The sequence below is a fragment of the Oculina patagonica genome, chromosome 2 (assembly GCF_052425735.1).
Source record: "Oculina patagonica isolate OP01 chromosome 2, crgOcupat, whole genome shotgun sequence".
NCBI lineage: Eukaryota > Metazoa > Cnidaria > Anthozoa > Scleractinia > Oculinidae > Oculina > Oculina patagonica.
The window spans coordinates 26,278,218-26,302,709 of record NC_135759.1 but is presented as its reverse complement, the minus strand read 5'-3'; the positions used below and the strand labels follow the sequence as shown (position 1 = coordinate 26,302,709).

At 38.7% G+C, this 24,492-nt stretch overlaps 3 protein-coding genes across 4 annotated transcripts in view; 2 read left to right on the top strand and 1 right to left on the bottom strand.

Annotated features, from left to right (window-relative positions):
* The window catches only part of LOC144642248 (uncharacterized), an 84,947-nt gene that overhangs the window by 47,893 nt on the left and 12,562 nt on the right, over positions 1 to 24,492 (top strand). The gene's annotated exons all lie outside the window — the stretch shown is intronic.
* On the top strand, positions 278 to 18,497 carry LOC144643807 (hemicentin-1-like). 2 transcript variants are annotated; one of them, XM_078503161.1, is made up of 12 exons: positions 278 to 414; positions 1,140 to 1,433; positions 2,736 to 3,005; positions 6,605 to 6,919; positions 8,061 to 8,342; positions 9,439 to 9,732; positions 10,853 to 11,131; positions 12,838 to 13,122; positions 14,153 to 14,434; positions 15,253 to 15,288; positions 16,561 to 16,717; positions 18,167 to 18,497. In XM_078503161.1, exons 1-12 carry the CDS (start codon positions 360 to 362, stop codon positions 18,471 to 18,473), a joined length of 2,856 nt encoding a protein of 951 aa, XP_078359287.1. In that variant the 5' UTR covers positions 278 to 359; the 3' UTR covers positions 18,474 to 18,497. The 2 variants fall into 2 exon arrangements, with proteins under 2 accessions (XP_078359287.1, XP_078359288.1); XM_078503162.1 differs by having other exon boundaries at positions 315 to 414; positions 1,140 to 1,302.
* LOC144641905 (uncharacterized) lies at positions 22,080 to 23,407 on the bottom strand. The gene is made up of 2 exons (XM_078500921.1): positions 22,966 to 23,407; positions 22,080 to 22,615 (listed from the first exon to the last, which is right to left on the bottom strand). Exons 1-2 carry the CDS (start codon positions 23,162 to 23,164, stop codon positions 22,302 to 22,304), a joined length of 513 nt encoding a protein of 170 aa, XP_078357047.1. The 5' UTR covers positions 23,165 to 23,407; the 3' UTR covers positions 22,080 to 22,301.

The window sequence follows — 24,492 nt, the reverse complement described above, 5'->3', positions numbered from 1 at the left end:
TATTGATGTTTTAATGTGCTTTTTTTATGGCGGTATAAATTTATAAAAAAATGGCGATTTGTATGAAAAAAAATTGCGTAATGACGAACCGTTAAATTTGTAGTGATGTTTTACACGAAATAAAACATCGCATTGAAAGCTAATTCAAAAGAAGCAGCCGTTTTGGGTGTTAAATTTTGTACCTAAATGCACCACAACTCAGACAATTTGTTGTAAGAAATGTATTAATCTGGTGCACGCGCGCTTGTTTCTTGGATGTGCGCGCGGAAACATGCAACTTGTTACATCATAATCAGTTCAAAGCGAAAATATGGAGCGTTGCGAGTAAAACTGTAACGCGAAATAACAACTCGACGAGAATGAGTGCACTTCTCAAGATACTTTGCCTGTTCCTTTTACTTGGTGTTTGTAAAGGTAAGAACTTTATGTGAATTGTTCGTATTAGGAATTTTTATATAAATTGTGAACAGTGGTCGCGGGAGAGCCTGCTCGCAAGATTAGCTTTTGAGCAAAAGTTAACATCTGGTAAATAAAGACCACTTATCACTGAAATCTAGTTCTCCCTCTTTTAATTTTGTTTTGTTTTGGTGAAGGCGTAATAAAAATACACCCGAATATACTTTTTCTAAATTAAACGTGGTTTATAAAATCACTCGACTTCAATGTTATACATATAATCGAGAAAAAGACTGCATTTGTTTTGAAGAGAAAGCATACAACAAAATTCGACTCACTTTTATGTGCTATATTCTAAACGTGTGTATAAGCTTCTATACTGATATAAAATACACTTGTAACTTCCTATGCAGGTGTTTTGTTTGACGATCAATAAAAAGTGATTAGATGTGTAATCGCCTTAACCGATCTATCTTAATTTCTTGGTACCAATATGGCTAGGACTAAACTGAGAGAATAACTGATGAACTCTTTTCCTGTAATATTTAAAGCGGGGAAGATTTTAATCTAGTTGCCATGGGCATAGGACAGAGAAAACAATTCTTGTCCCCGATAGGAGACGCAAGCCTGAAATAACTTTCAACACGCCGGTCAGATCGATGCTCTAATCACTGAGCTATAGGAAGAATCTCGGCGAGTAAAATCATTTACTATGTTATTAAAAGCGTTTTCTTTTACTGCAGGGAACCTCCAACTGAAGGCGATAAATCCTGACAAATCTGTGTGTGCAGGTGAAACCGTTTCCTTTGAAGTAGAGATTACTGGTGATGGCAATGAAAACGATTTCATCTTAGAATGGCGGGACCATTATGGCCAACTGTTGGACAACAGCGAGCATTATTCTCTGTATGCGAACAGAAAAATACTGACTATTCATACTGCTTTACCATCTCATACCGGAACGTACACTGTGGCGATTAGAAAAGTTACTGCCAACAATTATGCTGATATCGATTATTTTCATTTGAAGGTTCAAGGTATTTGACTATTAGTTTCTGTATGATATATTTATTTTAGTGCAGATGGTTATGTATTATACTACACGAGCTTACACCCTCCCTTCCTTCCTTCCTTCCTTCCTTCCTTCCTTCCTTCCTTCCTTCCTTCCTTCCTTCCTTCCTTCCTTCCTTCCTTCCTTCCTTCCTTCCTTCCTTCCTTCCTTCCTTCCTTCCTTCCTTCCTTCCTTCCTACCTACCTTCCTTCCTTCCTTCCTTCCTTCCTTCCTTCCTTCCTTCCTTCCTTCCTTCCTTCCTTCCTTCCTTCCTTCCTTCCTTCCTTCCTTCCTTCCTTCCTTCCTTCCTTCCTTCCTTCCTTCCTCCCTCCTACCTACCTTCCTTCCTTCCTTCTTTCTTTCTTTCTTTCTTTCTTTCTTTCTTTCTTTCTTTCTTTCTTTCTTTCTTTCTTTCTTTCTTTCTTTCGTTTTTTCGTTCTTTCTTTCTTTCTTTCTTTCTTTTGTTTTTTCTTTCTTTCTTTCTTTTTTTCTTCCTTCCTTCCTTCTTTGTTTCTTTCTTTCTTTCATTCTTTCTTTCTTTCTTTGTGGAATTCCTTGCCTAATTCAATTAAGTCAGCTAAATCTCTTGCAGCTTTTAAAAGATGACTGGAAGATATTGACTTTGAGATGTTACTATCTTCTTATTGATAGTTTGTCCCACTAGTCACTCACTCACTCACTTACTCTTTCTTTCTTGCTTTCTTTCTTTCTTCCTTTCTTTCTTTCTTCCTTCCATCCTTCTTTCCTTCCTTCCTCCTTCTTCTTTCTTTCTTTCTTTCTTTCTTCCTTCCTCCTTCCTCCTACCCTCCCTCCCCTCTTTCTTTCTTTCTTTCTTTCTTTCTTTCTTTCTTTCTTTCTTTCTTTCTTTCTTTCTTTCTTTCTTTCTTTCTTTCTTTCTTTCTTTTTCTATGCCGTGTTCAGAGTCTACCAACATGTTACGTAGTGTTTCTAGAACGTCAGTAAAAAGCCGGAGTAGCGTTTCACTATTCCCATTATATTTTTCCCCTTAAAATCCAAAGCAACAAAGAAAGTTCATATAGGACATGGCCGGTAACAACGATGTGCCATAAAAAGGTGAAAACTGTAATGATATTGCATCTTCGGTCAAAGAAGAAAAGCTAATTCAACATGGCTAATTTTTCGACACTTTCCACGAAACTTGCAGGCAGGGTCTATCGTTCAATTGAGCAATAAAACTGATACATTCCAGGTAACCAGGTGTATCGCAGATTGGCTATTTAGTTTATAATTACATATATAAGATTGTGTTACCTCATTCATCTTTCAGATATCTATCTTCACCCCTTAGTAAGAAGCCCACTTAAAATAGGGCGTGGTAAAAATGGTACATTGATGGTTAATAGATCCGAGGCAGGCAATTTATATTGGACGCATAATGATGAAATGGTATCAAGTCAGGATAGTCACTACACAGTCAGTTCAACGGGAACCGAGCTAGAAATTTCTGCTGCAACCGACGCTCAGAAGGGTGATTTTAAGGCTACACTCGAGGATGGCTCGTGCCGTGTTAGTCTTACCATTTCAGTTTGGGTATTACGTAAGTGTTGTTTTTTGGTTAGTTTTAATTTTTGTTATCGTTTAGATTTTTATACAAGGAAGAGGCGAATTCGCTTGTGTATAAATATTTATCATCTGTTATTTCTCTTAGGCCCCTATCAAAGCATGATATTAGAAATTTCAATGCTAAACTTTCCTTAACCTTTGTAACCGTTTCTTTACCTATCTTGCACCGAAACTCTGGAATGTGTTACTATATGCATGCAAGTACGCCTTATGCCCGCAGACGGGAAAATACATAGTTTTTATTTCTTCTCTCTTCGGAGTGTCCTTCTCATTTTATATGCAAGCATTCTGCTCTTGGTATTATTCGCTACTATTTGACATAAAATTAAAGCGTCATTGAACTCTCGGATTGGCAATGTTTTAAAACACCGTGGATGTAATTTTTAATGGCGGTCAAAAATTTATAAAAATAATCGATCTGTATGGATAAAAATTGCTTGGTGGCAGTTTTACACGAAATAAAACATCACAATAAATGCACACTCTGAAATTAGCAGTCATTTTTTTTTAAAAAAATTCTTTTATAAAGTGTTAAGAAATTATGCGCGATCAAACTGGTGACGTACGCCGCGTGCATTATTTATGGGTTAGAGACTGTTGTGAGTGTTTTGTTGACAAATACACATACGCGCTGGCCGCACAATGAACGAGAAATTTTCAATACTGCACGAGGCGTAGCCGAGTGCAGTATTGAAAATTGCGAGTTCATTGCGAGGCCAGCAAGTGCGTGTATTTGTCAACAAAACACGAACAGACAGACTCTAACCCTTTTAAAATACAATCTGAGTACACTGCAAGCCATCATCGACTCAACGAACTTCAAACAATAATGTATAAAATAAAGAGGTGTAGTAGTACATAATTACACGGGATTAGATTAATAATATAAAAATCACGAATAAGCCGTACAGAAATAAAGCTTACAATGGTTCATAAAATCGTTCATCAGCTGTGGTCGTTCATTAATACAGTCAGCAAGAAGCTTGTTCAAAGCAAGTCGATGTCTTTCACAATCAAACAACAAGCAAGTCAATCGCACACAAAAAATGTATTTACTGAGCTGCAGTTTACCTTTGAACATTAAAACGCTTCAAGTTGTTATCCTTTTCGATTTTTTTGGTATTGGATCATTGATAATTTGAGAAATATATTTTTCTTCCCCTTCTGCAAGCCTTGAAGCTGAAGACATTTTCAATAATGCACGATTTTTGTGCATTATTGTCAAATACTGCACTGTCGAAATTTGCTGACGACAGGTAATGCAAAATCACGTGATCTAATTCAACCAACTGCGCGCGTGGATTTTGGACAGTGAACGAAGATTGTATATTAATTCTGGGTAAGAGACTGTTGTGAGTGTTTTGTTTACAAATAGACGCACCCACTGGCCGCACAATGAACGAGAAATTGCACGAGGCGTAGCCTCGTCCAGTATTGAAAATTTCGAGTTCATTGTGAGGCCAGCCAGTGCATGTATTTGTAAACAAAACACGAATGGGCAGACTCTAACCCTTTTTATATACACTGCACGCAATCTACCACTTCACAAACTTCAAACAATAATAAAGTTTTAAAAATGGTCCTGTAACCAGGTGGTTGATTCATGATTAAAAATAAAAACGTTAGTCTAGTTTAATAATGTTGCAAAATGTTCGTAAGATTCTTTGTTAACGTCCCAACGTTTCGGTTCAAACTTCGGCCTTCAACAGCGGAAAGTGACAAGGAATTTGTAAAAAGCACATTCTTATACTATGGAAATCGGAGCTTATTATAATAAAGTTATAAATAAGAAGTCAGCAGTACATAACTATACGGGGTTAATAAATAATAAAGTCACAAATAAGCCGTCCAAAAAAGGCTTAAAATGGTTCATAAAATCGTTCATCAGCTTTGGTCGTTCATAAATACAGTCAGCGAGAAGCTTGTTCAAAGCAATCCGATCGCTTTCACAATCAAGAAACAAGCAAGTAAATCGCACACAAGAATGTATTTGTCGAGCTTCAGTTTAATTACCTTTGAAAATGGAAGCGCTTTTCGTTGCTATCCTCTTCGATTTTGTTTGGTGTTGGATCATTGGCAATTTGAGGAATATATTATTCTTCCACTTCTGCAAGCCTTGAAGCTGAAGACATTTTCAACAATGCACGATTTTTGTGCGTTATTGTCAATACTGCACTGTCGGAGTTTGCTGACGACAGGTAAAGAAAAATCACGTGATCAATTTTTACAAATTGCGTGCGTGGATTTTGGTCAGTGAACGGAATGTTGTATATTAAAACTCGATAAAGCACGTGTGTGACGCAAGCCGCGTTTGTTTATGGAGCTCTAATCAAGTCGAACTGACCAATCATAACGCGCGCAATTTGTCGAAAATAAATTTTATCAAATGATATAATTATAAAAAAAAAACATGCGCGATTTCCTTTGCTTGACGATCAATAAAAGCGAATCGATCGTCGTGTGGTTTGAGCCGGTATAAACTAATCACCTTAAAGTGCCCCTGTGATCATTTCACTTTTGATTTTGACCGTATCATATAGAATACAACGTAAGGTTTAAAATGCCGTTTATGGTTTTCAAATATCTTTATTAGTTACACGTAAAATTCTTCAAATTCTAATCAAATTCAAGGAAATTTGCATAGCGTCAGCTGTAGAATTCAAACGACAACATGGCCGTGTTCAATAGAGAGTTGGAGTAGTGCTTCACTTTAAAAAAATAATTCATCCATATCAAGGCAGCTCCAGAAATGTAGAGTAGCACAAAGTTTGTGTAAGATGTTCAATTTAATGGTTCGGTTGTTTTAAGCAATTCGTACGGTTAGTTTTCATGCAATTTAGAAAAACGTAAATTTGGCGACCTTCCTACATTTTGACGCAACTGGTGAGTTTATAATATTTGCTCAAGCTTTTTCATCGTTGTAAATAGCCGAATGTGATTTGGAGCTAACAAAACTGATACATTGAACTTTCTTTGTCTTCGGTTATGGTACTTTTGGGCAAAATGTGAAAGAGCTGGAGCGTTCTAAGCCTTGAAGTTTGCTCGAGATTAATATTTTGATGATCAAATTGTATCGAGGTTTCTGTTCCGACGATTTCTCGGAAACTTAGAGAGTCATAATAAGATGTTATAATGAGTTAATTGCAGTAGTTTAAACGAAATCCTAGCGCTCAGTTTTCTGTAAATAGCAGTTTTATCCAAGTAGGTGTGTCAATAAAGTTAACATCGCGCAAAACTCACGATAATTACATCGACATATTGACGTGTGTATTATTCTTCGATAAATTTCGAGTAAAATGCGAAAGTTTGAAGGAAATCGAGTCAGAAATGTTGAAGTTATAAGACATTTTTGAAAGGCATACAGCACGTCATTTATTTCGATCGAGTCACTTTCAATCAGAGAGTCGCAATTTTGATCCTTGTGGCATAGTGGCAGGATTTAGCTGAGAGAACAACTGATAAAATCTTTGACGCGAGAGACAAGCCTGGTATGAGCTACACTAAGCTTCAGGGAGATTCGCGGCGATTAAAGTCATTTACTATGTTATTAAAAACCTTTTTTTTTTACTGCAGCGAACCACCTAGTGCAGGCGATAAATCCTGACGAATCTGTGTGTGCTGGTGAAACCGTGTCCTTGGAATTGGAGATTGTTGGCGATGGCGATAAAAACGATTTCCAAAAATGGTGGAAAAATTTCGAAGTACAATGGAGGAACCCTAGTTTCCAGTTGATGGACGACAGCGACCGTTATTCTTTCAATGTGAACAGAACAGTGTTGACTATTTATACTGCTTTACCATCTGATGCCGGAGCGTATTTTCTGGTGGTTAGGAATATTATCTCCAACGAACATGTTGATTACGATTTCTTTAATTTGAAGGTCCAAGGTATTTAACAATTAGCTTCTGTATGATGTATTTCTTTAAGTGTATTTCTTTCTTTCTTTCTTTCTTTCTTTCTTTCTTTCTTTCTTTCTTTCTTTCTTTCTTTCTTTCTTTCTTTCTTTCTTTCTTTCTTTCTTTCTTTCCTTTCTTTCCTTCGTTCTTTCTTTCTTATTTAGTTCATGCCCTATTTCGAGTCTACCAACAGGTTTAGAAGTCTTGAGAACTATAATGTCAGTAAAAAAGCCGGAATAATGCGTTATAATTGTCTTTAAACATCTCTCCATATAAATGAACAGATACAAATGAAAGTTCATATACAGCTAATTCGAGAAAAGTTGTCGGAAAAAAGCACAAACGTGCACGCGACAAGACCGAAAAGTGGTCTGCGTAGGAGCAGAGAGCACACACGAATTTGCGAGTTTTCTTTTCTCGTCAGAGATGTGGAAACAAGATACTTTTACCCCTCTGAATTTTAGAAGAATTTTCAAAACTCAGGGATAGTAGAAGTAAAGCTACAGAAAAAGGCCTCCTGAGAGGAAAACAAAATCTTCACGTACAAAAATACAAACATGTACGTTTCTTCTAGGCCAATATGCAAATTTCAGTTGAATTCCCAGACCACCTCTCGGTCGTCTTGTCGCGTGCACTTCAATGCCTTTTTCTGACAACTTTACTTGAATTAGCTGTATAGGGCGTTGGTAAGATCAACCTGCGATCTGCGACCCTACGATGGAAAACTGGAATGATATTGCATCTTCGGTCGAAGAAAAAAAGCAAAAAGTTCCTTTTTTTATTTCTTTGACAAGTTTTGATTTATGTTTCTTTTGCAAGTTCAATTTTCAACATGGCGAATTTCATTACACTCTCCACGAAACGCGCAAAGTTTAGTTGACCAATCAGATTTATGCCGGGCAACCAGGTGTAACGCAGATCAGCTGTTAAGTTTATGTACATCTCATTCGAGTCTTATTATTTCTAGTTCGAAGTCCTAACTTCGCTTTTGTTTAATTTCGCATCAATTTCGTCCGAGTGCAAACGTTTTAAGAAAGTTTAATCATTTTTTTCTTTGTAAGATAATTCTTTAAAGAAAAACATATGGCCGGCAAAATTGACTATTATTTGATTCATCGATGATTCATCTTAGTTTCAGATATCTATCTTCAAACTTTGGTAAAGAGCCCAGTTAAAATACGGCATGGTGAAAAAGCAACATTGATGGTTAATAGATCCGAGGCAGGCGATTTACGGTGGACGCATAATGGGAAACTGGTGCGAAATCAGGATAAACACTACACAATCGATCCAAAGGGAACCGAGCTAGCTATTATTGATGCGAGCGCAGAGCAGGCGGGTGTTTATGAGGCTACACTTGTAGATGGCCCGTGCCATGTCCGTGCACATGATGTCATTGAAGTGCAGGTAAAAGGTAAGCATTTTTTTCGTTTTGATTTTCATAACAGTTAGTCCAGTTTCACCCCCACCCCCTCCACAGGATTAATAAATTATTAATTGACTATGAAAGTTTACACCATAGTGCCTTAGCACTTTAGTAGTTTAGTGGTTTAGGGGTTTAGCGGACGACAGCCCCAACAAACCATCACAATAGTGCATTCTGCACTAAAAATGACATACATTATCTTTCATCATTCCTTTATGGCTCTGTAAAATTTGAACTTAATTGCACCCATAGCAGCCGAGAAATAAGCGTTTTTAGAGAAGCAGGTTAAGCAAAATTAGGCGTAAGTACGCTTCATGAATTTATTCATGCTGTAGGTATCCCCCGCGACCTTAAGTAGAATGCTTGCAGTCTGTTTTTCTCTCGAATTTTATTAAGGTAGTGCGAGGTCGTGCGAGGCTAGGGAGGGTTTAAGACGCGCGAGGAAGGATTAGGGCGAGACAAGAGTGCGCGAACGATTGGATCGCGCGATCGAGGAAAAACAGACAGCGGACTCTTGTATACTTTTTTGAGGACACGGGCTTCCTGTCAATCAACTTGGTTCTCGCGTGAATAACCTTGGTACAGTCGAACCCCAATATAATTAACAATCCTTGATACAACGATATTCTTGGTATAACGATGAATATTTTATGTTTGTAGTGCGAAGTCTGTATATTTTCGTCTTGCCTCAAGCCTCTCTCATCCATCCCGCCGCCAGTTCAACCAATTTGCTCGCGATCATGATATAAAACTACGCACAAATTTACGGATGCAGTAGCTTATCTTGTAACCTACCAATTTTGAGCTCAACAGCTGCAACCGTTGGCCGTGAATGCAAAATAAAGGATAGGTACTTCAAAGATTGGAATACTGTGTTCAGGAATTCGTCATCTGTGCGATATCTGTGCGCCATATTTGGCAAAGTGCTGCCAAATATGTTTTTTCCCCGATGAATACAAATGTAATGGAAAACATTTTTTCTCAACGTGCAGAATTATACTTGGTTCATTAAATCAATAAGCTTTAATGTTATACCTATAAACAAGTCATTTACAAGGTTATTAAAAGTGTTCCTTCACTACAGGAAACTTTCAAGTTTGGGCAGTTAATCCCCACGAATCTGTATGTGTTGGTGATACCATTTCCTTTCAAGCGAATATTACTGGCGATGGCGACAGAAAAGACTTCATCTTAGAATGGTATGACCCTTATAACCGGCTAATAAGCGACAGCGGACATTATTTCCTGAATGTGAACAGAACAGTGCTGACTATTTATAATGCGTTACTACCTGATGCCGGAATCTACAAGGTGCAGATAACAGATGTTACTGACGACAGCTATGTTCGATACAGTTTTTTTCATTTGGAGGTTCAAGGTATTTGACAATTCGCTTCTGTATGATACAGTTATTTCAATTAACGTTGTTGATCGGATCAAAGACAAGGCAAAATCGAAAGGCTCTATATACGTGTTGAATACTAAAATAAAGACCTGATGACAAACATGCTTTTCTTCGTTTTTTCGCTCTTTAGAAGCGTAAACAAAAAGCCATGTGACAGAGAAAGTTAAGCTGCAGAAAAAGTCCTCATGAGAGGAAAGCAAATACTTTAAGTTTAAAAATACAAACTAGTACACAAACCTAGACCACCGTTGGTCCTGTCCCGTTGGCGTTTAACGCTCCATTCTTCTTCGTTCGCTCGTTCGTTCGTTCGTTCGTTCGTTCGTTCGTTCGTTCCTTCCTTCCTTCCTTCCTTCCTTCCTTCCTTCCTTCCTTCCTTCCTTCCTTCCTTCCTTCGTTCCTTCGTTCCTTCGTTCGTTCCTTCGTTCCCTTCTTCCTTCCTTCCATCCATCCTTCCTTCCTTCCTTCCTTCCTTCCTTCCTTCCTTCCTTCCTTCCTTCGTTCGTTCGTTCGTTCGTTCCTTCCTTCCTTCCTTCCTTCCTTCCTTCCTTCCTTCCTTCCTTCCTTCCTTCCTTCCTTCCTTCCTTCCTTCCTTCCTTCCTTCCTTCCTTCCTTCCTTCCTTCCTTCCCGTTCCTTCGTTCCTTCGTTCGTTCCTTCCTTTCCTTCTTCCTTCCTTCCATCCTCCCTTCCTTCCTTCCTTCCTTCCTTCCTTCCTTCCTTCCTTCCTTCCTTCCTTCCTTCCTTCCTTCCTTCCTTCCTTCCTTCCTTCCTTCCTTCCTTCCTTCCCTTTCCTTCCTTACTTCCTTCCTTCCTTCCTTCTTTCCTTCCTTACTTCCTTCCTTCCTTCCTTCCTTCCCCGATCTCTCGCTTTTTCTTCTTGCCGTATTTAACGTTAACCAACACGTTTAGCAGTGTTTCTATAACGTCAGTAACATAAATTCGCGTAGCGTTTTACTATTCCCGTGATACAATCTCCTAAATAATTCCAAAGCAACGAAAAACACTTCATTTTTCCAATCAGATTTATTCTAGCATAATTATTAGCTGTTAAGTTGATAACTACATATAAAACATTGCGTACCTGATTTATCTTAGTTTCAGATATCTATCTTCATACTCTGGTAAAGAGCCCAGTTAAAATAAAGCTTGGCGAAAAAGGCTCATTGGTGGTTAATAGATCCGAGGCAGGCGATTTACGGTGGACGCATAATGGTGAACTGGTGCAAAGTCAGGATAGTCCTCACTACACAATTAGCCCGACGGGAACCGAGCTAGATATCTTTGATGCGAGCGCAAAGCAGGCGGGTCTTTACGAGGCTACACTTGTAGATGGCCCGTGCCAGGTCCGTAATGCGTTTGATGTGCAGGTAGTAGGTAAGTTAAGTTAAGGGTTTGCTTTTTGTTTTCATTTTTAATTTTACGAGCAAGAGGCGAAATAAATTGCATTTGTGTAAATATTTATTATCTGCTATTTTACTTAGGCCCCCACCGAAATATATTCTTAGGAATTTTAATAATAAACTTTGCTTTGTCATCCGCGTTTTAATTTTAAAACTTCCTTTTTTACCATACTGTTGTTTTACCTGTGCTGCACCGGTACCATTTGACGTAAGAAGCGCCAACACTTAACAAATGATTTATCCCAAGTAATAATTGTAAATTTTCAAAATTTTCGATTTGCGTTCGAACGTTTAGTTGTCAAACTAAGTAAATAGTTACCCTATTTACTCAATTAAACGCCTTCGGCGTTTATTTCAAACTTGACGTCGTGGATCCGGCGTTTATTTGAATGGTGCAGTTTATTGGGGCAAAATTTGTATTAAGAAAGGGCTTTTAATCATTATTTGTGACACGAATGCATCTTGCCATTATACCTGAAGCATGTTACACCTCAAACAAATGCTTAACGGCTTATCTACCACTCCACCTTGGAGACCCGGCGTTTATTCGGGGCCCGGTGTTTAATCGAGAAAATACGGTACATTGAATAGAACTGAACATTTTAAACAGACTAACGTTTTGAACGCCTACAGAGTTACTCTGAAGTTTGAAACCTTTGAGAAAAGGTCTCCCAAAATGAGCAGCCTTGCGTAAAAACACTGGAAGTATAGTAAACACAATAGCCTCCATTTGGCTTTAAAACTATGCACTGATGTATAAATAAACAGAAAACGTCACTGAAAAATTAAACAATCAATCATTTCAAGTCCTGGATTAGCGCAATCTTGCTTTGAATAACCCGGAATATCTCCTGGAAAAACGTTATTAATTAAACACATTGCGTTACTTTTTGAAAGCAAAACATTTGGTATCGCCGCGAGTAAGCATCGCCATAAGCAAATCGATCGCAGTAATTGCGACGTAGATCCACGTTCAGAAATACAATCTACTTTACCATGGTGTTCCCAAGAGTGCGTGAATATTTTTAGAAAGTCCGCGGATGCGTTGTAAGTTTGGAAAAAAATTCTTATCCACCGGCTTCGCTTCCATTTATCGACACTTCGCTTGCCTTAGCTCCGCCTTTGAAGAATGATTTTTATCGTTATCATCTCATTACTGTATCCTTTCGGTTTTGCTTAGCGAGTTCCCGTTTGCTTGCCTTTCCATAAAGTTCTCCAAAGACCACGGTTCTAAAACGGTTTTCCAAGCATATAATTGTAAATGTTTTTAACTTTTGTATACTTTTTAACTTACACGAGCCCACAAGCTTATTAGCTTTTATCCCCATCGTGTTTAAATAAAGGTCGCTCACTCACTCACTCACGCACTCACTTACGCACTTACTTACTCACTTACTTACTTACTTACTTACTTACTTACTTACTTATAAACTGCCGTCGGAAGCAAACTTGCCGCTCGCTGTTCAACTTTGTTGGAAACCATTTTAGTTCTCGCGCTCTGATAGGTTGGGTTCTTCCACTCTAGATGCTGGTTGTTTATCATTGATTGATTTTTCACACGTGAAGAAGCTATACGCGTAGCTGACTAGACGTATCACTTTCACCATTTTTTTCTATTTGCAAGGTTTATTGCCCAAAATTCGCGCTATATATGTAGTAAAATTTGTTCTATCACTTCAGGGTACCAAGTTTGGGCGGTAAATCCTTACGAATCTGTCTGTGTTGGAGAAACCGTTTCCTTTGAAGTGGAGACAACGGGCGCTGACGACGATTTCCTCTTATTTTGGTTTGACCCTTATGGAGTTTTTTTGGACGACAGCGAACAGTATTCTCTGAATGTGAACAAAAAAGTGCTGACTATTTATAATGCTTTACCACCTCATGCCGGAATGTACACGGTGGAGATGAGAGATGCTACTTACAACTATGCGATTGATACTGATTATTTTCATTTGGAAGTTCCAGGTATTTGATAATTAGCTTCTGTTTGATAAATTTCTGTCGATTTTAATGCTCTTAAGGTCGCGCAGGACCCTTGAAATCATTATGTATGTATTTATTTAAAGAGTATGCACGAACTGCGACGACTGAAGCCGACAAAAAAACGAAATATTTATAAAAATTGTTTTTCTTAAAGTTTTTTTGTACAAGTAATTAGACGGTATTGTTCTAAGCTTAGCGTACCGTGCGCTGAAACAAAGCAAATAATCAAAATTAGATTCACAGCTGCGAATATAGCACAAGTCGGTTGTAAACATTGACTCGGAAGGTCTTCGGAAGCGGAAAATCCTGCAATTTTGTGTCCAAGTTTTCTTCGCCGATGTAGAATTTCAGGAGTCGATTCGCGAAGAATGATGAACTTGGTGCACTCTACTGTGTTATGACAGGAGCGAATTTTGAAATTTCGTTGTCAAAATGAAGATAGCACGTTTCAAAGTTTAGATTTCACATTTTTATTTTCTTAGAAGCAGATAACTTCTAACAGTTTTTGAAATCGAAAATTTCGTTCTTGTCATAACACAAAAAAGGTTATGATTCATCACTAGGTTATATAATCATTGAATTTGGTGCGCTGTTGTAGCCGAAAACTTGGACACAAAATCGCATTATCTGCAGTTAAACTTTTAAGAGCCTGTTACATTACAATCAACGGTCATCTCTCAGTAAAAGGACAATTATGATGTAATTCCATCATCCCTTAATATCCTTGATACATTTTAAAGGAATTGATGTTGAAAATGTAGCGAATTAAAGCTTTACAAGAAAGCACCTCGTCAAGAAATAAATAATTAAATTTTTAACTCACAATCTTCTTTCCGAAAGTGAAACTTGCTCTTAAAAATTTTTATCTCTCTGGTTGTTCCATTTATAATTCTTTACCTTTGAAAAATAGACAGACTAACTAGGGTTTTATTTCGGCAGTCTTTAAACAAATTATTTGTGTAGGTTTAATTAGCATAAGTTTCTAAGATCACGTAACCACTTCGTCTTTCAGATATCTATCTTCATACTTTGGTAAAGAGCCCAGTTAAAATAGAACTTGGTGGAAAAGATACATTGATGGTTAATAAATCCAAGGAAGGCAATTTATGGTGGACCCATAATGGGGAACTGGTGCGAAGTCAGGATAGACACTACACATTTGTGGATAGCCAACGTCCAAAAGGAACCGAGCTCGAAATTTTTGATGCGAGCGCAGAGCAGGCGGGTTTTTATGAGGCAGTACTCGTAAAGGGTTCGTGCCATGTCCGTAATGCGTTTGAAGTGCAGGTAGAGGGTAAGTATTTATTTACGAGCAAGAGGCGAAACATATCGCCCGTGTCTGGATATTTATCATCTGTTCTTTCGCTTAGGCCTGGACCGAAACATAACAATTGCAAAAATATCGAGGAAGTTCTTGATTTATCAAGGACTTTCTAGACTTCTATATAAGCTTAAAGGAGCTACGCCGCGGGGATTTCGCAGATTTTTGGTCTAATCTGTTCTGAAATTAGTGAAAGGCAACTCAACCCACGAAAACATTATCTTTGAACATCTAAAGGAAGATATAACCTTAATTTACGAATAAAAATCAAGCTATGACCATATAAATATCGATTTTTTTCAAGACAAGCGGAAACAACTTGAAAAAGGAAACATTGCCTTTTCAAGATGCACTCCGTTTCCATCCGAGCCATCCGCAGCCAAACATGCTCGTTAACAGTTTCAGTGCTCTATAAATATAGCAATTTGTAATATAAAAATGAACTATTATTTTTGGTTTACTGCGCGACATACATACAAATTTTCGCTGTTCAAAAATCTGGTAAAATCCGTGACATAGTCCCTTTAATTGGGAGCTGTTATTTTTGAATTTTACCAATTACCGTATGCAATATCTTAAATAAATAGCTTAAATAATTGTAAATATTTTTAACTTTTATGTATTTTTTAATTTACACGACCCCACAAGCTTGTCAGCTTTTATCTACATCGTGTTAAAATAGAGGTAACTTACCGCCCTGCATTTCAATCGGTTTATGTGCAGCTTCTAACTCGTGCATTATTCGTTGATTTTCCCTAAATGACTGTTAAAATACCTGTATTCTTTTTCAGATATTGTGAGCGACGGAGCCGGGGAGGCTGATACAGGTTAGTAGAAACTGTCTTTAAAAAAGAGGAAAAAAATGGGAAAATTCAAAAACAGCCACTGCCAAGTGGCTGAACATTTGTGTGATTCTGTTAAGAACGACTGCGTGGGATGCTAGAGATTCCAATGCACGCTCATTCATCTGTTAAAAATCTAACGGTTAATTAGAAGTTAGATAAGTGGTACTGAAAGAGGTTTTTGGGCTAACATTTGCTTCCGTCTGTTTTACTTACAAACTCTGAGTGACAGCCCTTCCCCTGTCAATTCTCCGATCTTGGCCTATTGGTTGCTCTTATTTTATACAAGCAACCAAAAGGATAGTTTATTATTCCAGTATTGCGCCATTTTACCATAATAGGTCAGCAATAACGCGCGAAAAAGCCACGTTATTACATAAAAACAGGGAAAAAAAAAGTGGACGAACTTACGGTATACGGACCAAAACTTAGTGGGAAAATAGTGGAATAATAAATCTCTCGTTCGATGATTTCAAACGAGCGGACATTTTGTTCATTGCTCGTATTTTTCCTCGCCCTTACGCAACTCCCAAAATGTCCGCGCGTAATATATGTTAAACCATCGAACAAGGTGTATATATTCTATACCAAAGCAATACTGCAATCATTCCCAACAAACCACGTGCATTGCGCGCGGTTAAGATAACTCTCCTGGGAGAAACTGGCTTGAATTGACTACAAGCAGGTAGTTTGTTCTTAATTATAAAAACTATATTAATGATAATGGTAATGCATTTCTATATAGTGCATTTTCCATATGTATATGTTCAAATTCGCTGTACACATTCTGTTATTTACTACAGGCAAAGGCCAAACCACAACACCGGGAGCTTCGTGCCCTACTCTTTGCGAATAGTGTGTGGGTACTTTAACGTCCCCTGAAAATACAGGAGACGGGGCCTACGGTTCATCGTCCTTTTTCGAGAAGACTAGAATATCAAACCATTTGAAGTTGTTTTGAGTTGTTTTGTCTCCTCAGTTGTTTTGAGACCCTGAGTGTTGGTCCGGTTTAAAGTTCGAACCCTCGACCTCCCGTACAACAGTCCAGCGCTCTACCAACTGAGCTAACTAGGCGACTAAACTGATCGATTTCAAGATACAAATTGTCCGTACAAGTCGTCAACAACTTGGCATAGTACTAGTTGGGTGAATCTGGTTACAACTGACACAATCAAACTGGCACGAATTATAAGCAGGGTTTTGTATCACGACTAAGAGGAGAAATTAAATACAGTAATACTTTTCGTTTTCTTGTAGAGACGTTATGGGGAATCATTGACCACAAATACCTGAAAGCGTTCAGTGGAGATTTCACCGGCGAGTGGTACATTGCGCCTGCTGTACTGGCACCAGCGGTTATTCTTTTCCTAGTGCTGATAATTTGCATCATTAGACAGAAACGAAAAGGAAAGCGGTATGTTGTAGTTTGAATCATTGATTTATTCCTCTTATCGTTAAAAGTCCTTGGGCATGCAACCTGTTCTGTCATTTTATTCATTGCTAAATGGGCCCAGGATCATTAGCAGTAAAACCCCGCGAGAACCTAATTAAGAACCTGTTAGGCTAAAAATTGTAAATTAGACCCATTTTAATAAGAACCTTTTTAGCCTCAAATTAAGAAACTGTTTCTTATTTTCTAAAATATATAGATTAAAGTGTTTACTTTTGGGAAAAAAGGGTTGGACAAGGCTTTAATGTACTTGCATACAATGTCATGTTCTGTATAATTCTTGGTTTTCACGTGACGTCATCAAAATTCTAAAACCTAGAATCGCAAGACACCTGAGTTTTTATTCGTCACTGGCTATTAGACGTCCTCAATATATATCCTGTTGAAGGTTTTTAGCTCGATAGCATTCGCCGTCTTTAAGATAGAGTATTTTGAATTTCGGAGTTTCACGCCACACGAAATCAAAGATGGCCGCCAGAAGGCTGTCACGTTTTCTTCAAAAATTTCCTCATCCTGCGATTTTGAACAATCCGGACAGTTGAGGTTTTGCGAGAATTGTTTATGTGAATTTTGACTTGTTCATGAGGGTGATCTGACAGCTTTTTGAATCAGAATTTAATGCTAAACGTTTTTTTTATTTCCGACCGCCATGTTGGAGCCCAAGCAGTTGGGCTCCAACATGGAATTTCCATACTGTGCTCTCTAAATTTGCGTGAAACATTTTGACGGATAACTCGAGTACGCAATAACGTACAGACCTGAGACTTGGACAAGTAGTTTAAATAGTAATTTTCTACAACCTGTAGCATTCTTGATTTATTTGACGCGATAGTTTTGGATTTATTTTTTCGCGGTGTGACAGTGAAAACCACCTATTAGTGCTAATTTTAACATAAACACTTGTGTGGTATGCAAATTTTATACAAATAATAGGCCGAAAATCACTAAACCTATTAAGAACCTAAATAGCCTAAACTTATGTAAGAACCTAGGCTAACCTGGAAAAATTAGGTTCTTACTCGCGGGTTTTTACAGTAGCTAGTGTCCCCCGTTTGACAATGTTTTCCCCATAAAAAAGGCTGTCATGGTAAATTATTAATTTTAAAAAACCACGCCACTTTTGTAACCAATCAGAAGTAAAACTAAAACCAATCGTGACTCGCTCGCACACGTTTCCCGCGTTTCGCACCGGGTACATGAATTTGCCTTGATCTTGAGTTGTGAGTGGTTCCCTGAATTGTCTGCCGTCCTTTGTTTGGCCAGACTTATTATTTCAGGTTTTTTTACGACAAACAATCGATCCAAAATCACTCTACGTGTGGATCAACCTTGAATTGCTAAAGGGGTTGAAGCTTAAAATTAAAGTTTCTTCCTGTAAGTCTTCTTACTATTAAAATCGTTTTTATTCGTTAGTTCCAAGAAAGATAAAGGCGAAGTAGAAGCTGTGCACCACGTTTTGTTTCAAGAACCTATTTTCACTGTACCTGACCAAGTTTTCTATCCACCCGCTGACACATCGTACGACATCGCACCTGTGACTTCAAGTCATCCCCAGTCCTCCAGCTTAGGCACGTACGGAGACATGCCCATGTATGATATGGATAGTATTAGTATGTCTGACTACGACCCTCTTCTGGGACCACCAGTTCCACCACCAACATCAGGATTAAGACAAACTTACAGCGCAGTGAGCGAACTTGAGGATTTTAGCGACGATTAATGAAGATTTTTTAAGTTTTGATTAAAAATTATGCTTCCAAGTGTTTAAAATGAATGGACCTTTCCAAGGGAGGGTAATTCTCACTCTGATCTTTTTATGCTGTGTAGTCAATGTACTTGGAATTTTTAGTCGAAGACGTATTGAAAAGGGTCCAAATAAATTACATTTCTATCAAATAAAGAAAGTTATCTTATTCAGAGAAACAAAGCGTCATTGATGGTGTAATACCGTTTTCGAAGGCGTAAAAAATACCATATATGGTGGATTGTCTGATGTGGCTCGTGCCGTTGCATTCTGTCAGTGAGAGGTTGGAAACAAGGAGCGTGGGACTTGATGGTAAGGCGGCGAATAGCCTGCAAGCAGGCTCTTCATTCAGAAACAACGTGAATCTCTCTTCGAGCGCCGAAGACGCGATCCCCGGAGTGTCCATGGCGCGAGTTTTGACGGACAAAACTCACGCCTTGGCACTAGCGGGATCGCGTCTTCGGCGCTCGAAGAGTGATGGACGTTGCTCCCGCATAGAGCGCTTGATCGCAGGCAAGGCGGTGAAAGACGGAGCGCTTCCCACTTTGCGAGTACAACAGGCCCATAACTCAACGCGCACCACTTTTCAACCAAGGAGAGAGGCCTGGGGACAAGGCAGGTGAATAGTGGACTCCTGTATTGAAGCTTTTTTTTATGCATGACGCCACTTTGACGCTATATTTTGCAAGACGCAACGAAACTAGCTATATCAATTTTCCCTCGCGAATTTTGTAAAATCGATACAAAATTGCTACCCCATCATATCCTTTGTTAACCGTTCATTCCCTTTGTTACCAGCTTCAATTTTGGGAAACAAGTCAAATTAAAGCCGTGTTACAGTAGCTCTGAGTTGAATTTGATTACTTTAACTGAATTAAGTATGATTTAAGAGGTAAATATAACATATAAGAATCTGGGCATTCTAATTGGTCGATATCTCGGCTTATGACGCTTTAAAAGAGCTATGTAACGCAATTTTAGGCAATTTAGGCACTGACCTATTTGTCATACCTAAATAAACTGAAATATCACAATAACGGCTTAAAACTGTTGAAAAACTCAAAAGAAACACAGAAAGGCCAAAGGGGGCATGGATGGCCAAAATTCGAGAAGATTAAATGGATTGCGTTCGGGTAAACTTGAAAAACGCCGGCCCGACATTTTTTAAGTTAAACTCAACTTGTATGAAAGTGTCATTTACAATGCTCGAAAATCATCCTTGTTTGTTATGTGGCCGTGATTTTGCCAATAAAAGACTTTTGCTTTCTTGAAGCTCTTAATTAACGAAAATAAATACTAGTAGTCAAGAGGTGGTTATAGCTTTTGAATACTTGGTTTCTAAGCCGTGCCACCTTTAACATTGAAGCAAGTACACATGGCGTACAGCTGAGGAATAAAATTTGAAAGAAATCACTCCAAGTCCGGGACATTCAAAACAATGGAAATTTGAAAATTAACTATCAAGGCTTTTTGGCCGAAAATATTTGCAGGAAATGGTGCTTTTAAGACGGGAGAGCCATAAATTTCAACCGCGGGCCCACATTAGCATAAATTCGAAAAATTTGAAAAAAATTCACAGCATAGCCCTAGGTAAACTTTAACTATAAATATATATTTTACTTCGATTCGATGAATATTTTAGGCGTACGGAAGTGATCTTGATTTTGCATCTCTCGGAAGCGGTTTCAGGGGTCTGATACCGCACACTTCAAACACCTCAATTTCAAAATTAAAACGATCTCTTTCGAAACAACAAATACATCATCTAAAAGAATAGATAATTATACACATTTTGAATGGTTATTTTCTAAGTTTGAATCAATATTAAATATTTGGGAGATTTTTAATTCTTTACATCATTTTGAGACATTTCACGCAAGGCAAAATTGACAAAATTCAGCGCCTAAAATCATTGCCTGGGACATAAGCTAAGGTATAAAAACGTATACCACGTGAAAGAGCATTGTTTCTTCTTTGAAAATCCGTTTTCAAAACCACGGGCTACTAAAAAGACGATTTTTAACGGCCCGAAATGCAAGTAGTACTTTCGTGAAATTTGAGCTTCGCCGTAACGGCTTCTCGATGCTTGAAACTCACAAAGAATAACAAATAAACATATTTAAACAATACAGCTTTAATAATACTTGTCAACAGGTACCAGAACATACTCGCGAGACTATTTGGCGTGGTGTTGTATCATTTCTAAGAAATAAGAAACCATTTCAGCCGTTTTATTTGACCTCGAGTTCCAAAGTAACAGAAAGCAAACACAGGTCACGTAGCGTTTGTTAAGGTCAAAGCACCCTTTATCAGATCAAATTGTAATCAATGAATTTCATTTGTAACACAGATTCATACCTTATAATAAGTAGTCAAAGCACCCTGGAAACTTTAAAAAATCCAATCGAAGCCCATCGAAAACAACATCTATTCTTCGCTGGTTTGATTCAACTGTGCTTATCGTTAGCTTGCGTTACATAATGGATAGACCGCTGACAAGCTGTTATATTTTGCGGGCTTGATTCTACAGAAGGACGTTTATCCGTCCTTTACAGTCTATTAAATATTTTATTATTGTTGTTAGTGACCCCTTTTACCCTAAATGTTTGTTAAGTAAACTAAAGCGTGACCTTAACTCGGGTGACTTTCAACAGATGCCACTTAGGAACGAACCTTTATTTTCTTAAGGGGGGGGGGGGGGAGGGGTGGACATTAGCCAAATAAATTGCTGCAGATTAAAACCGGCTGAAATAATCGTGCAAGAAAGCCAAAAAATTAATTTCGTTAAATGAAAATGAAACATGTGAAAAATAAACATCTAGCTCAGCAAAAATTACCCCTCCCGTCTCCCATCTTCTCAAAAAATAATGGTTTTTAGCTCACTTATCTAAATACATCTCCTGTTGTGTCATTTGGTTTTACTATCTTTCTGTAGTATTCATTGTTATTGGCTATTCCTTTATTTGAAAATATATCCTTTACTCTACAACTTCAAGATGAACTAAATGGGTCAAGTTATTATTAAGCAATTTATCAATTAGTTTTTGCTATATTCATAGTAAATATTGAGTTAAGTATGAAAAACGTTTTTTCGACAAAAGTAGCCCTCTGCAGGTATTGTGTAACCTTAAAGCAGCTCTCCAATCAGTTGCAATAGTCAACATTTAAATCTTAAACCCTCGTGCAAGAACACGACCCAACAATATCTGAAATGAAACTAATGTAAGGCGCTTTTCGCTTTGATGATTGGGCCTCGATGTCCATGTTGTAGAAATCGCAGATTGACCGCAGTTGTGCAACACTGAGTTTGGTCTGCTTGTTACTAGTATACAAGGAACATATCATATTAAGTGTGTCATACACGATGGGATGAACCAGTTGGCACTGGTCTAGGATGGATGCACGAGCAGAGGTAAAGGCTTCTTCCTCTTGGGCCGCCAGAAGGTCGTTATCATCGGTTACATGAGCTGACTGAGATGTCGCGTGTTTCAATTTTGCAGCGGTACGCGAGAAGTATCCCTGAATCTGCTGCGCAGTTAGGAACTCGTCAACCTGAAAGAGCCGCTGACCATTTTCCTTCCTTGCGTATCGCATGTCACGAGATACTTTTTCAGGGTCGGATTTGTGGCCAGTCTCCTACCCGATCTGGAACTTAGCACCCAGGTACTGGCGCTGATTGTCGTTAAAACGGCTGGCCTTTTTTGAAACTTTTAGAGCCCAGCCTTGCTCTAGGGGGGCCTCTGGGCACTCTTCATGATCAGTTGTCGTCGGGACAGCTAGTGTTGGCTGAAGGGAACAACCCTCTTAAATCTTTTTAGCGTACGCCAATACTGCCTGGTCAAAAAGGGTGTGCTTCTCAGAAACGAGTTTGCACTTTCCGAACAGCAAATGGCGCTCAAGGTTGTAGTACTTTTGATAGGTGCAGATGCACCCATCCACAGGACACGACAACAGCCCATTGCTTGCACCTTCCTCTTCTTCATCTCCGTCCTCGTCTTCTTCTTCATCCAAGTGTTCGATCATGGCTCGTTCGGCAGGTACGCGCCTTTCTTTAGAGCATGCCACAAAGTCTCCTTTAGACACCTCAGCCTTACACACATCTGGTAACCTTACAGGAACTGAATAATGGACCAGAAAAAAATATTAGAAAAAAGTAAAAGAATAACATAGTAATGTACAAATGAAACAAAATAGTAGGGAAGACTCTTCAAATTATTTGTTTATATATTTTATCTTATCTTATTTATTTTTTTATTTAATATTTTACTGGTAAGATGGGAGTTTCATCCAAATAAGAATAAGATGTTGAAAATAAAAAAAAGACAAGAAATCGGATTGCCCATCATTAAATAGTTTTTTCCGATTGACTTTTTCCCTTGACTTTTTCTTAACACAGTAGTGAAAATATCAGAATAGAGGTATTTAACTAATATAAGATATGCATGTATGTTGTTGCTGTAACTATAACCTTGTAATTGAGACCATGGTATATTCTTTCCCTCTCCAATGTTGCATGCCTTCCATACTGTGACACAGTCCTCTTGGTAGAGGAAATTGTTTAAGCTGCTGATACCCTCCCAGCGGCCTGGAACCTCTTGCTGTGGCTTGTTGGTAGCATCGGTGACTAGGACGACCCGCACAGCACTCGTGCCCCCGTGAGACAACATGGCTTCTTTGAAGTCGCGCGCCGTTACCACGTCGTGGCCCTGGTTGATGTATCATCGCACATAAGCCTTGATGGAAGCGGCTTTCCTGTCACAAGGCCCTTTACCTCCCTGAGGGTCACTGAAGTCGACTCTTTTTACATCAATCCCCGTCGCCTCTCCCATCAGACGGCATGCTGACAGCATGGCTGCACTGTGATAGCACCCAGCGTTATCTTGCCTTAGTGCTGCACTTGTAATTTCAGGATGCTTGAACCATGACCGAACACTTGGATGAAGAAGAAGACGAGGACGGAGATGAAGAAGAGGAAGGTGCAAGCAGTGGGCTGTTGTCGTGTCCTGTGGATGGGTGCATCTGCACCTATCAAAAGTACTACAACCTTGAGCGCCATTTGCTGTTCGGAAAGTGCAAACTCGTTTCTGAGAAGCACACCCTTTTTGACCAGGCAGTATTGGCGTACGCTAAAAAGATTTAAGAGGGTTGTTCCCTTCAGCCAACACTAGCTGTCCCGACGACAACTGATCATGAAGAGTGCCCAGAGGCCCCCCTAGAGCAAGGCTGGGCTCTAAAAGTTTCAAAAAAGGCCAGCCGTTTTAACGACAATCAGCGCCAGTACCTGGGTGCTAAGTTCCAGATCGGGTAGGAGACTGGCCACAAATCCAACCCTGAAAAAGTATCTCGGGACATGCGATACGCAAGGAAGGAAAATGGTCAGCGGCTCTTTCAGGTTGACGAGTTCCTAACTGCGCAGCAGATTCAGGGATACTTCTCGCGTACCGCTGCAAAATTGAAACACGCGACATCTCAGTCAGCTCATGTAACCGATGATAACGACCTTCTGGCGGCCCAAGAGGAAGGTTACCGAGTTAAGGTCACGCTTCAGTTTACTTAACAAACATTTAGGGTAAAAGGGGTAACAATAATAATATAATAAAATATTAATAAAATATTTAATAGACTGTAAAGGACGGATATAAACGTCCTTCTGTAGAATCAAGCCCGCAAAATATAACAGCTTGTCAGCGGTCTATCCATTATGTAACGCAAGCTAACGATAAGCACAGTTGAATCAAACCAGCGAAGAATAGATGTTGTTTTCGATGGGCTTCGATTGGATTTTTTAAAGTTTCCAGGGTGCTTTGACTACTTATTATAAGGTATGAACATTATTTGATTGTAGCTCTTGTTATCTGTGTTACAAATGAAATTCATTGATTACAATTTGATCTGATAAAGGGTGCTTTGACCTTAACAAACGCTACGTGACCTGTGTTTGCTTTCTGTTACTTTGGAACTCGAGGTCAAATAAAGCGGCTAAAATGGTTTCTTA